Source organism: Cetorhinus maximus, chromosome 27 (assembly GCF_964194155.1).
Source record: "Cetorhinus maximus chromosome 27, sCetMax3.hap1.1, whole genome shotgun sequence".
Classification (NCBI taxonomy): domain Eukaryota; kingdom Metazoa; phylum Chordata; class Chondrichthyes; order Lamniformes; family Cetorhinidae; genus Cetorhinus; species Cetorhinus maximus.
Genome location: NC_135905.1, coordinates 11,470,602 through 11,485,258, shown reverse-complemented (window position 1 = coordinate 11,485,258; position 14,657 = coordinate 11,470,602). Strand labels below are relative to the sequence as shown.

The following is a 14,657-nucleotide window of genomic DNA, read 5'->3' as shown; positions in this document are numbered from 1 at the left end:
TGTTTGGTTTTCAGATTTATGGATAAAGGATACTCGACCCATACCTTATGTAATATTTTGTCGATTACTGCATTGTTCCTCTTACACAAACCGTTGCTGAATAGGCTCTCAGCTACAATATTCATGACTATGGTGTTCAGAATTTCACACATGTCCCGAAATTCATCATTTGCAAATTCTCCTCTATTATCCCTCAGGAATTTCGGTGGTGTTCCTAAGCCAGTACCCACCCATTTCTCCATGACCTTGTCGCCAATGGTCTGTTTGTCCTTGTCATTGATTACCGTAGATAGGCTAAATCTAGTCGCTGCGTCTACAAAATGTAGCAAAAACAGTGTACCCTGATCTTTGTCTCATACTTTTAAGTCCACTGCCATTACATCATTAAATTCTCTGGCCAGTGGCAGACTCATGACAGGACGTGGTGGTATCCTTTGATTTTTAACACAAATGTCACATTAAACCATGACTTGCTCAGTATTCTTTATCAACCACTCCAGCATCTCGCAACAGAGCTTTCAATTTTTGTGATGCTGGATGTACAAATTATCTGTGTAACTTCCAGATAATCCTTTTCTTGCCCACCAAATGTTTAACCCCAGAAGTTAACAATACTGCTTGGACTCCCTGATGCAAAATCTTGGGCTTTCTCAATGGCGTAAAATGCAGATCTATGGTTTTCCAAAACACAGTTGCTTTGTCATTCTCCGTGTCTAATTTCATCTGTGCTTTTTTTCATCAAAGATTTGCTCAATAATAGAGGTATCTCACTAGAGGCCACATCAGTACCGACGAAGAGACTGATCCCAGCTATCTTGCATGGGAGGACTACTTTTCTGGAAGATGTTAGCGTGCTGTCATCCCCAAACCTAAAGGAGGCGGAGCTTCCATGTTCCTTAACCTTCCGCCAATCTGCCTAATCGGAACTGCCTCATCGAGGGACTCCAGGTAGCAATTAAGTCAATCCACCCCACACACTGTGGAGGTGCAGCTGCTATCCAGCAATGAATCAGCGACCAAAATACTTATCACTGGATTCAAACTCCCAGTGACACTCCCAGTGACCAACCCAATTCCTTCATGGCAGTCACCATAATCATTCTTAGCGTCAGAATGATCTGTTTCAGGTGTTACTTCAAAAACACGATTCTTTCGCTGATGCCCTAATGCTTCCCCAATTGGAGACAGTGGCTCTTGTTTACCAGCTTTAAGCATGTACTCGATTGCAGCAAAATTCCAACATTAACATCCTGCAAACCGCCCGCCCGCTGCGGGGCTCAGAAACTGGGTGAATGGCTTCCAACCGGCACCATGCCTCCGAAAAATGATGACATAGGATTCTGCGCATGCGCAGACAACCAGCGGCAGCCATCTTGCATGGCCATCTTGCATTGGCAGGAGACGCAATGCTTTATATCTTCCTGAGAATCTCTCCATCCGTCTTAAAATTTATAACAATTCCCTTAAACGAGTTTGGAAGAATTACAGTACAAATCATGATTAATTAGCTTGCCACCCGCAGGACGGTGATGACGCAATTTTCTGTTGACTCCAGGAACTTTCCTGCACATTGGACACTGCATAATAATGAAACGTTGCCGAAACTGATATCTCTTGCGTATTCCCTTCACCGAGACCCTTCACGATGTACGGGTAGCCAGTGAGGATTGCATGTTACTCAGGCAACATCTGGGAGTTCTCCCAGTATCATGGTCAATATTCCTTCCTTAAAAATTGCCATCAGAAGTGGTCCAGCTGGTCATTATTCCAGATGCCGCCTGTGGGATATTGCTGTATTTAAGATCCTAAGGGGCCTTGACAGGGTGGATGTGGATATGATGTTTCCTCTTGTGGGAGAATCTATAATTGGGGGTCACTGTTTAAAAATAAGCCCATTATAGACAGGCGAGGAGAATTTTTTTTCTCTCAGAGGGTCGTGAGTCTTTGGAACTTCCTTCTTCAAAAGGTGGTGGAACCAGAGTCTTTGAATATTTTTAAGGCAGAGGTAGGTAGATTCCTCATAAACAAGGAGGTGAAAGGTTATCGGGGATAGACAGAAATGTGGAGTTGAGGTTACATTCAGATCTTATTGAATGGGGGAGCAGGCTCGAGGGGCCGAGTGGCCGACTCCTGCTCCTAATTCGCGTGTCCATATTCAAATTGGCTTCAGTCTTTGCCTACAAGACTCAGTGGGGAGGATTTTCTCCCCATCGGGGGTGTTGGGCAGGAGTGGGCGCGGGTGGGCGTGCATCCGATCGCCGCCCGCGATTGGCTGGAGGCCGCCATTTTATGTGGGGGGCCAATTAAGGCCCACCCAGCTGAGCGCGCCCTGTGCGGGAGGGGGGGAGAGTAGGCTGAGTCGGGGCCTGTGCTCTCTCCCGCATGCGTGCGAAAGAGCACAGAAATCTCCCTGAGGCACAGAGCTGCCTCAGGAAGATCAGTTTGATGTTTTAAAACTTAAATAAAGGGGAAAAAAATTTTTTAAGACATGTCCCCCTCATGTGATAGTGTCACATGAGCTGGGACATGTCTATGAATATTTTGGAAAATTTTTATCCAAGTTTAAAAACCTTCATGAAACCTCATCCCGCTCGTGGATGAGGTTTCATGATAAATGCGAAGGCCGCCTGGGCTCCTTGCCTGCCCCCCCCGCCAACCTTAAGGTTGGACGGGCAGCCCAGTTAATTATTTTAATTGCTGTTTGAATGACCTTAATAGGCCTTTGACAGTTCTGCGGGTGCACAGTTGACTCTGGTGCGCGCTGGCCGAACTCAAGATCTGAATGATGCGCGGTGATGTCGGGACACACGCCCAACATCACCGCGCATCATTTTATGCGTCGGCAAGCGGGTCCCGCCCCCTCTCGCCAACCCGAAGATTCTGGCCAGTGTCTGCCCTTCAAAGTGATTGCAGGTGAAGTGATTTGGGTCAAAGAGATTCAATCGCAACTTTCAAAAGGGAATTGTACAGGTACCTGAAGGGAAGAATAACACATTATAGGGAGCGGAACTAATGGATAACTCTACCAAAGAGCCGTCACAGATATGATAGACTGAATGGTCTCCTCCAATGCTATATCTTTCTATGATTCTACGTGTCAAATGTTGGCTAACTGCAAGTGCTTTCCTTTCACTGTAATAGTTCTGAAATTGGCACAGTTGTTACTGAATCAAAATTATGGAACTCCCTTCCTAGCAGCACCGTGAGTATATCTACGCACATGGACTGCCGGGGTTCAAGAAGGTGTTTCACCATCACCTTCTCAAGGGCAACAAATGCTGGAGGCTTTTTGCATGTATTTTGCGGACCTGCCAAAATTGCATCATTTTTCTCTGCACTTTCCACTGACATTAAACACTGAACATCTTGGCAACTACTGTTCCTTGTCGGGCCCATTCTCTTGAAATCCCAGTCGGCATTACCTTTTCTAATCAAAGCGGTCCCCTGCTCTTTCCACTAAGAAAGTGCATTACTCTTTTCCAGAAGGATGTTAATCCACTATCCATGGAATTTATTAGCCAAACCACGCAGAAAGGTGGATCAGCCTGAGGAAATATTATGATTATCTTGTGCTGCAACTGAGCTGCGCAAATTAGCTTTCCATTTATGTTGTCAAACCCTGGCAACTGTCCAAGAATCCCACTGAATTCTGCACCCGCTCCCGAAAAATTAGGGTCTCGTACCAGTCTGTCCTCAGTGTCGGGGGGTTTATCAGTTGATCTAAAGCAGCTTTAAATGCCCCTATTGTGGTTCAGTCTTTAACTGATGCGTTGCCCAATAGAAATACTGTGTTCTCACATAATCAGTGAGAAATGTGCTGCATCCTCATTCTATTTTAGAAAAAGAACAGGTTAGTTGTGAATAGTTTATATGTAGTTTCTTTATTTACTTTTATAAGTTAAAATAGTTTTTAAAATGATAAAGGTCAGTGTGGCCCTGGAGGGAGGAAGACCAGTATCCTCTTTAGATGCCTAATTTATTTTGTTTGCCAATTTAATGCGTTTATGATGGTCTTTTATAATGCTAGCAGATCTCCAATGCCATTGCTCATAAATAAGTCAAGAGGGCGTGCTATTATATAATAGCAGCGCAATAGTTTAGCTTTCTGCTAAAGTGCAATAGTAATCTCCTTTCAAGGCTACAAAACCACAAGTATTTATTTGATTGGAGTGGATGGTGTTAAGTAAAACACTGGGTGGTCCATACAGATGCCATTTGAGAGACTGCAGATATCGTGGCTCTGGTATTTTGTGTTGCTGGAGAATTTCTTTGTACTTTACTTTGAAAATACGTTGAGTGTGACACCTGAAGTGCGGCGAGACGTGCATTGGATAGGAAGTAAAGTACTCATCTTTGTAATATTATAGCTACTTGCATATTTTTAATAATCATATACCTAATCAAGCCAGTCCTGTCAGTCCTCATTCAGGTCTATTCATAGATGCAATCTGGTGAGCCTATTGTGTCTCTCAATTCTCTTTTTGAGAAATGCAGTAAAACTGCAGTCAGTCAGAAATGTGGCTTCAAATTGCTCAGTCTGTCCATCTGCAAAACTTCAGATAACAGATAGTCTTAAGGTTGCTATTTAAATGATACGTTGCAACTGTACAATATACACAACATGCTTTCTGTTATACCATATAGTACATACTGCTTCTTTAAAGAAATTGAACAATTAATATTTCTTTCCAATCTTTTTGGATTTGCAGGAAGATGAAATTTCCCTCAGTAGTATTTGCTGTGAAGGTTTTTATCCTGTTGATAGGAAATTTCTCCATGCATTCTTGTTACATTTGAAATCCTGTTTAAATCAGGTACCTGTTGTGGCACAGCGGATGGTAAATGCTGAGCTGCTCAAATCCCAGGGGAAAACTTGAAACAGCTGCCACAACTGTTTTTGCAATTTGTATATTTATATCAGATGCATGCCTTGAATTCGGTAGTAATAAGCCCAACAAGTCTTAGAGGTTTTTTTACAAAACTAAATTAAACATTTGTTAATAAAAGAAATGATTTTAAGCACATAAATAGGTCTTCAAATTACTAATATGATAACTCCTAATTAACCTGACACCCAGTTACACCCCCGTTAAGGCAACAGTAAAAACAGATAAATTTCAACAGACCCAGGCAAAACACACAATACCCTGGACAGGGATATTCACACTGAGTTTTCTTAGCTTCAGTTCCTGTAGACAGCAACCTGATACCTTGAGGCTGGAGGCTTTTCACACAATTGTCAGATCTTAGAATGCCTTCTGCTTACACATAGGCTCAGCTCCTTTATACACGTTTCTCCCTTTTTAATGTAAATTCCATTGTTCCAATATGTCTTTGCAACATTACTTTTCCATAATATAAATCTCTTCATAGTACTCATTTTATCAGTAATCTTTGGGAAAAATAAACACACTATTTGGCTTAGCCCCTTATGGCTAGGTGTAACACCTTACCATCTCTTTGAAATTCACTACTCTAGTTTATCTAAAATGGAAATGTTCTTCATGCCTCACATTCTAAAACTTCAGCCATGTTTACATATTTAGCATTTGAAACCTAGCTTCTTTTTTGATAGCTCAAAAGCTCCAGCCTAGTTGTCTGCAATTCAGTTAAATCCTCCCCCACGCACAACCTCACACAGAGAAACTAATCCAAACCCCGCTATTAACCTACTTTGCCAATAAATCACAATAATATTATGAAAATTATTATGTTTTCATGGCAGTACCGCATGTCAAAAGAGCACATAGGAATTTCAGATGAAGTGATATGTTTTGTTACAAATAACGTGGAGGAATTTCACCCTAAGTATTGTTTGTAAATATTACTGAGTATAATAGGAACTAGGGACATCATGGAATCAGTGTTATATGCAACAGAGAACTTGAAATTGAAATTGAAATTGAAAATAAAGGTTATAGATTTGCCTTGTTAATGTTGCATTGACAGCACTCTGTCATGGAGCCTTGTACAGTATCAACACATTTCACAGCATTGCATCGATTAAGTTCACCTCATGCAGCGCTGGTGTCATGGTAACAGTGACTGATTATTACTTGTAGACCAGCCGTTCCATTTTATTTCAGTCTATGCTATTTGGTATTATATGCACTTCAGCTGGTACGAGGTTGTGAAACTTTCTGCTGGGGCGATTGCACTCATAACATCGGCACTACCCCCTAATTTTGAATTGTTAAGCTGGAGTGGGAATTGTCCGAGGGGATACACAGACAAATGATGCAGGACAGGACGGTAGAAGCTGTCTGATTCCCCTCGTCAAGGGATATCCTAATACGAATCCAAGGCAGTAGTTTAGTGTTGACAGAACTCAACTCAAGGCTGTATGACCCAAGAGCAGCTTTCTGTTTGTGTAGCCTACAGCCATCTACAAGGAGCAGGTATACAAGTATGAATATCTTTCATTAATTATATAGGTATATAGTTTCGTGAACACTCACTGGAGACTGAAATTAAAAAGTTGGTCCACAATCAGACAGCTCCCATTGTAGTTTGTCAGCACTAAAATATTGCCTGGGAGCTTTGTACTGATGAATATTAATTGCCAGTCTCAGGCAATGAAAATGTCATTCTTCTTACTGTAGAATAATGTCTAGCTTGAGGTTAAGGCTGAAACACACAGTCAGAAGAATGGTAAAGGAACTAAGCATTGCATCTCGTCTGTGCCTATCTGACATGTGAATGACTGCTGCTACCAAATAGTTGGTGGCAGTGTTCAGTCAGATTTTAATTCCTGAGTGTTTTTCCAGCTCTCGTTCACTTCGCTGAACAAAATGCATAAATAAATCCAATTTTAAAAAACGAGTTTTGTTACACAGCATGGACTGGGCTTGCAATTACATCAAGAAATGTGGTCCTACACGTAATAACATCCAATCTCAGTGAAAAGCTGCTCTTCCTCGATGCAGACAATTGTATTGTGCCTTCACTATATTGGAAAGTAGAACAATTTATTACCTTAATAACATATTATTCTAATTCTCAGCCTTCTGTGCAGTGCGACTGATGGAAGTGACTCTAAGTCATCCGTCTTCTTTTGCAAGCCTGAAGTATCTTCCCCTACACCACTGGATGAAGACTATCTGACCATAAGCTCCACATCGGCCTCCTCGCGGTGTGACAGTCCAGACTCTCAATCACCGAACGTCATTATCCCACAGCCTCACTACTTGGTGCCTTCCCCTGAGACTTCAGGCCCAGCAGAGAAAGACACTTGTGATAAATCCGAATGGGAAGACCTGGAGGAGATAGATCCTGCAGTGGAAGCACAAGTGAAAGCAAGGAGTGAAGAAGATGAGGAAGAAGTTCCAAATTTAGTAAGTGTGGCATGAGGTGGTTCTGTAAAACGCTAGCGGTTTTACAAGGTTCACCACATAATAGCTCACTTGCTGCTCTAGTGCACTAGTGTTTATGTGAATGTCTATGCATTGGGAATGAATGGACTGAGCTTTGCTTGTGCGTTTTCATTGCAACCATGATTGATGATGCACTGAACACTTTCGCCAGCCTTGGTACAAATGTTCTCTTCCGTATTGCCGATATAAGGGCTACACTGCCAAAGTGGTACCAGTTGATTGTTCCTTTCAAGGACACTTTGTTTGTCAGTATTATTGGAATTACACCTGAACCCTCAGTAGAAATGGCTTCATGTGACAATAGAATTTCAGAGAGATCACATGTTGTAAATAAGTAAAATAAGAGACAGAGAGCACTAAGGACAATTCAAAATGTTAATCTCATTGGATTAGGTAACATATTTTTTAAAATCCTATTAATTTCTTGTTAGTAAATATTCATGTAATGCCACTGCCATGGTAGCATGTGGCTTATGGACAGTCTGTGTGCAGCTCTTGAAAAATTACATTAGCGTTGTTTTGGGTACTATTGATTTCACACCCTCTACAGCGCCTTATTAAAGGGATCCTGTGCCACCAATAATAGGGAAAAAAATGGCTCAAGGTCTTCACACTGTAAAGTGGTGTCACCAGCAGCGAGCAAGTCAAAGGGCACACTCCAGATTTTGGAAGCTGCAGCTATGTGAATATGAGCAGAAAAGCCTTAACATAACTCTGAGTAACCAGCATAATGTGAGCAGGGAAGAATGCCAGTATCGGACAAAGGAGCCATTGCGCACAGTAGCTCCTGCAGCTGATTTGAACAAGGGGTAAAACAGCCCAATGTCAGGTCCTGCGGATGCAGGAATTTTGAAATAGAAACAGAAAATGATAGAAATACTCAGCAGACCAGGCGGCATCTGTGGAGAGAGAAAGGGAAATTAATATTTCAGGTCGATGACCTTTTAAAATAGTCTGTATCACTTACCCTGTTTAAAAAAAAATCACTGCGCACAGTGTGAACCTTTGCACTTTTAAGCTGGATTGAGAGATGGTCAGCTGCCTTTCAACACCGTCAACCTCAGGATTCTTCAGTAAAGCATTGCAGCAACTTTGTGCCAGCATTATTCTCATTAAAATTTAAAAGTGGAACGTGACTCCTGACAGCCCAAATTAACTGACGCATCTTGAGTGTAGCCATTACAATATTTCATTAAAGATGGTCCAAGTGATTCTCTCACTGGTAATGTTATTGTAAACCGCCAGACTCCACCATTTAAGCAACCGAAAACATACACAAATACATTTTGGAGACCGATAGAGCTGAGGAGCTCTGTCGCATTTGATAACTAGCAACTAGCTGCTGCTGAGGATGTCATGGCTCCTCCAAGCCAACCAGTGAACAGATACCCCTTTAATTCCCCCTCTGCTTTGCTGAAGGGGCTTAATGATCGGCAGCAGGTTAGTTCTCCCCGAAGGGTCAAGGCCGCCGTCATTCGAAGCTTGTGCAACGTGTGTATAAAAGCTTCCTCCATTCTTATGTCTTAAAGCATTAGGCAATTAAAAACAATATTGTGGTAAATCAGGCAGCTGTTAAGGAAAAAAGTGACGGACTCTGTGAAGTTTATCACCATGAAATAAATGTGAGCAAGGAGGAGCCATTAATCATTATCTGTGAATATAAGGTTGTTTCATTCATAATTCATTTTGTTCTGATTGAAACGGAATTAAATTTATATTAAATTGAGTACATGATTGATCTGTTTTGCATTGTGACTGAATTTGATAGTGACTGATTTGATTTTACATTTCAGTTACACCCATATATCCCTATAGCAGTATTATTAGCTTTATAATTATTATTCCATATTGACTTTTCGCCTGTTATTGTTCAAATGAATCCTGATTAGTTCATTATGTAGGAGGGAAAGACTCTAGATTGTGTTCCAAACTCTCAATAGCATTTGGAGGTGCCTATGTTTCGATTTATATGCCTTGTGAAATCTACTTTCTTTGAATTATCTTGCCTGATGGCACTGGCTGTCACTGGTTTTGTTTCCATGGCTATTGGCCTCCTTGGGCACCTCATCCAATTAGCCATTGTATTATTGTGAGCTATACTGTGATCGAGCTGTTCCCCTTGTGAAGCATCATAGCAGGGCATGATGCAGTCCACTGTAAGTTGTTATATTACACACAACACACACATGTACACACACACACAAAACACACACGTGTACACACACACACACGTACACACACACACGGCCCAAATTTTAACTCTGTGTACGTGGATGGGTTTTGAATGGGTTAAAATTGGGCCCACACATTCCAGGAGATAGTGGTCAGAAGGAGAAACGCCAATGGATCTTTTTCCTTCCCTGTTCTAAAGGCACCAAACCTAAATTGTAGCCCTTCTATCATGGTACTTCTGCTGAAATCAACTGGCCAAGCAAATCAAGGGTCAAAGCTGCTTGGTCTGTATGGCTCAGTAGCATTGCAGGCAACATAAATGAGGCTTTGGATCCTTGGAGCAACATTTAGTGTTTTTTTAACCTCACCTTTTCCTTGGACCTTGCATTAAATCTCTGGTTGGGAAGGTGCTCCTGTGACCCGCTCTACCAATGTTACTCTGTGCGCGGTTCAAAGGGAGTTAGACAATAACAGCGTGAGGTGTTATTTTTTCACTTCCTCGCTGCCTTGGCCTCCCCTTGAGGCCCCTCTGCCTGACAGCCCGACTGAGACATGTGACTTGTCGATGGTCATGAGGTAGGGGCATTAAGCGTCTTGAGTTCCATGGCTTTACGGCTCAAGAGGATGGAAGACTTCAGCACTTTTGCTGTGAAACCCTCTTAATTGAAGGAGGCTTTCAGCCCGCTTATCCTGTCACAACCACTTTCAGAGTGGCACATCAGCGGGTGCTTACAAAAAGAAAGAAGAAAACAGCTTAAAATGTTGAAAGTCTGAAGTGAAAACACAACAGGTTGGTAAAATCAATAGAAATGATTAACAGGCGGTTTCTATAATGGGCAATCACAGGTCTTGGCCTGGCTGGTTTACTGCCTCAACAATGGCAGTGGGAATGACACCCATTTGCCTTTTCTCTTTCCAGATGTCGATCGGTCTCTGTGTATTTGCAGCTGTCTGTGCTGTATTTTCTCGTGTGTATACATTGCCTGCTCACGTCACTCTACCATTACAGTAATGATAGCATTCAGAACCTCCCTCAGCAACATTTGGGTGCATTTCAGCACCATCATACATAAAGCCAAGCTGATGTTGAAGTGTTTAGGGTTTGACTTTGCTTTAGTTGCATTTACACTGAGCTCAAGAGAAAGAACAACAACTTGCATTTAAATAGCTGTCATGAAGCTATTAATGTATATAATATTTTGGAAAATATTTTTCTTTTAAAGTAGAGATTTAGTTTGCCGAAAAGTCTTAATTTGATTAAATTTAATTTGATTAAAGCCAGCTAGTCTGGGTGCTTTGATGGGTACTAGTTTAGATATGGAAGAGAGATAGCGTGCATTTGCATTTTTTGAAAAGAGCATTCAAGAGGTGGGGTGAAAACATGATGCCTTTCTAGCAGCTACCAAGCCATACGTTTATATTACTAATAAAATTGGTACAATGAAAGGGGTATCATTGTTAAGAAGTGAAGTTCAAAGAGGCTGGTGAGACAATAAGAATTTGAATTTAATCAGTGGTGGTAGGAATAACTTCAGTAGTTTTCGGGTGTGCAGAGCAGAGGTAAAGTGAGATCAAAAGGCAGCTGTAAGCCTCCAATTGGCTCCACAGTGAAAAGAACCTCCTTTTGAATTCATAAGGTGAAAATGCTTTGCCTGGTGTCTGGTTAAGTCTATGGGTTGCTGTTGCCTTAATGGAGATTAGTTTGGGAATTTGTCAAAAGCTATGATAGTAGTAATTTATAGCCAGGTGTACATATATATTTTTAACCTGTGTAAATTAATAAAATGTTTCCTTTAGTTTAATGTAAAGCCTCGAGAACTGGTAGTCTGATTCCTGAATTTAGAGTCACATCTCAAACATAACACTTAAAATTATAGGTTATGACAGTTGTTTAAAGTTTCCCCTGGGAATTTTAAATAACTCCACTTTACCAACTGCATCGGTCATAACAATAGCACCTTTAACGTAGTAAAACACCCAAACTATATCACAGAAGCAGTAGCGATGAAAATTCAATACCCAAACATGTAAGGAGATACCAGGAAAGGTGAACGAGAGACGGGCTTGAAGAGGCTTCTTAAAGGAGGAGAGAGGGACAGGGAAGTTCAGAGAGGGAACTCCAGGACTTAGGGGCCAGACAGCTGAAGGCACAGTTGTCAATGATGGAGCAATGAAAATTGGGGATGCTTAAGAGACCACACAGCAGTATGACAGCAGTAGGAGCGGCTGGTTCCAGTATGGGTGAGGAGTTTGAATTGAAAGAAAGAAAATAGATCAGCTTGGATTTTATAGCACCTTTTACAACCACCTGACATTTCAAGGTGCTTCACAGCCAATGAGGTACTTCCTTAAAGTGTAGACACTGTTCCAGTGTAGAAAATCTCTGTTCACTCAACCTTTTACATTAACTTCATGGTGTGGAATAAACTTTACACAAGTTATCGAATAGGATCTTAGAATGGTTGCAGCACAGAAGTCCATTCAGCCCATCGCATCTGTGATGGCTCTCTGCAAAAGCAGCTCATGTGGTCCCGTTTCCCTGCCTTTCCCCACAGCCCTGCAAATATTTTTCCCCTTCAGAAAATTATCCAATTCTCTTTTGAAAGCCTCCATTGGCTGCGCCTCCACCAGGCTTTCAGGCAGTGCATTCCAGATCCTAACCACTCGCTGCAGATAACAGAAGTGTTTCCTCATGTTGCCGCTGCTTCTTTTGCCAATCAATTTGAAATCGGTGACTGGTTCTTGAATCTTCTGACAAATGGATCAGCCTCTCCCTACCTATGCTGTCCAGACCCCTCATGATTTTGAACACCTCTTTCATATCTCTGCTTAACCTGCTCTTCCACAAGGGGAGCAGCCCCAGCTTCTCCAATCTATCCATGTAATTGAAGTTCCTCACCCCTGGAACCATTCCAGTGAATATTCGCTGCACTTCACATCCTACCAACAAAATCCAAAGCTTCCAGCGGAAGGTATCAGAGACGTTACATCACCTCTGAACCAGGTTTCTTTCAAAGACAGGTAAGTTGATGGGAAACTAAACATCGTGCTGCACCTTAACTTTGCAGTTTGATTGAGAGCGAGAGAGAGAGAGAGAGAGAGAGGGAAAATACATGTTGCATTCATTGTTATTATCACCTCCCGATCTTTTTCTTTAGCCCATAGTACGGGAATATGAGATGCTCGTAACCTTGAAGAAAAATAAGAAGGGAAGCCTGGGTTTCACTATCATGCGCAGTAAACTGGACAACTGCTATTACATCCGTGATGTGCTGGATAACCCTGCAAAGGCCGATGGGAGACTAAGAGCAGGAGACAGGCTCATAACGGTAAAGACATTATCAGAGGAAAAAAAAATTGGTCTACGTATCTAGTTTTCCTATGTATCAACTAGCAGCATTTCACATTGACCTTAGTGTTTTGGACGCCCTGTTGTTGTATCAGGATTGGGCCTTCAGCCATCAGTCCGGGTTTGGTCACTCTCACCTCCAGTTCCACTTCTCTTGGTGACTAATGTGCTGGATCATGTCCCTGAGTCCACTGCTCCCAATGTGTACTGCAGGCAGGGAGTCCTGTGAGAATGCCTATCATATACAGAGGAGGTAACCCCACCCTTTAGCACTGGGAGTGCTTCAATGAGGAGACAGGTAACTTTCAAAATGTATTCATCAATGAGGTTGCGGGGGGTGTGGGATAGAACTAACTGAGGGGAAGAGTAGTGGCACTACATGGTGAATAGTTCAAAAGCAAAATAGATGGGAATGGGTCAGTGAAAAAGAGAAATGAACAAGAACGAGAAGGTGAATTTGGTGGCAATAGAGGGAGGGGAACATGGAGGATAATGAAGGGGGGTGCTGAAAGGAAAGATGTGGTCGAGGTGTATAGGCATGGATTAAAGAGAGATTGCCAGCCTTAGCAGAGAGTGAGCGGTGTGAGAGAGTTCCAGTGTGAACAGGAATGGAGAGGGTAGAGAGTGACCGCATGAGGTCTCGATGGAACGAAGAGTTCCAGAGTTTCAATGGGATGAAGGGATAGAGAAGTTCCAGTAGGAATGGAGAAGGTGGAGAGCTGGATGGGGTACAGCGTGTGTGTGTGTGTGTGTGTGTGTGTGAGAAGTTGGGGAGACAGGTTGGGTATAGCATGTGTGTGTGTGTCTGTGTGTGAGAGAGTGGGGATTTGGATGGGGTACAGTGTGTGAGGGTGGGGAGTTGGATGGGGTACAGTGTGTGTGAGAGGGTGGGGAGATGGATGGGGTACAGTGTGTGTGAGAGGGTGGGGAGATAGATGGGGTACAGTGTGTGTGAGAGGGTGGGGATTTGGATGGGGTACAGTGTGTGTGTGAGAGGGTGGGGATTTGGATGGGGTACAGTGTGTGTGTGAGGGTGGGGAGTTGGATGGGGTACAGTGTGTGAGAAGTTGGGGAGATGGATGGGGTACAGTGTGTGTGTGAGGGTGAGGAGTTGGATGGGGTACAGTGTGTGAGGATGGGGAGTTGGATGGGGTACAGTGTGTGTGAGAGGGTGGGGAGTTGGATGGGGTACAGTGTGTGAGAAGGTGGGGAGATGGATGGGGTACAGTTTGTGTGTGAAGGTGGGGAGTTGAATGGGGTACAGTGTGTGTGTGAGGGTGGGGAGTTGGATGGGGTACAGTGTGTGTGAGAGGATGGGGAGATGGATGGGGTACAGTGTGTGTGTGAAGGTGGGGAGTTGGTTGGGGTACAGTGTGTGTGAGGGTGGGGAGATGGATGGGGTACAGTGTGTGTGTGTGAGGATGGGGAGATGGATGGGGTACAGTGTGTGTGTGAAGGTGGGGAGTTGGTTGGGGTACAGTGTGTGTGAGGGTGGGGAGATGGATGGGGTACAGTGTGTGTGAGGGTGGGGAGATGGATGGGGTACAGTGTCTGTGTGAGGGTGGGGAGATGGATGGGGTACAGTGTGTGTGTGTGAGGATGGGGAGATGGATGGGGTACAGTGTGTGTGAGAGGGTGGGGAGTTGGTTGGGGTACAGTGTGTGTGTGTGAGGGTGGGGAGTTGGATGGGGTACAGTTTATGTGAGGGTGGGGAGATGGATGGGGTACAGTGTGTGTGAGGGTGGGGAGTTGGATGGGGTACA

The 14,657-nt window shown here is 43.1% G+C and overlaps 2 protein-coding genes across 5 annotated transcripts in view; one reads left to right on the top strand and one right to left on the bottom strand.

Annotated features, from left to right (window-relative positions):
• ptpn20 (protein tyrosine phosphatase non-receptor type 20) overlaps positions 1-14,657 on the top strand; it is a 336,983-nt gene that overhangs the window by 225,433 nt on the left and 96,893 nt on the right. For all 4 annotated transcript variants that reach the window (XM_078530719.1, XM_078530716.1, XM_078530715.1 and 1 more), the window contains 2 exons: positions 7,004-7,334; positions 12,704-12,874. In XM_078530719.1, coding sequence (XP_078386845.1) covers positions 7,004-7,334; positions 12,704-12,874 — 502 coding nt within the window. The remainder of the gene's footprint in view (positions 1-7,003; positions 7,335-12,703; positions 12,875-14,657) is intronic.
• mapk8a (mitogen-activated protein kinase 8a) overlaps positions 1-14,657 on the bottom strand; it is a 485,513-nt gene that overhangs the window by 373,965 nt on the left and 96,891 nt on the right. The gene's annotated exons all lie outside the window — the stretch shown is intronic.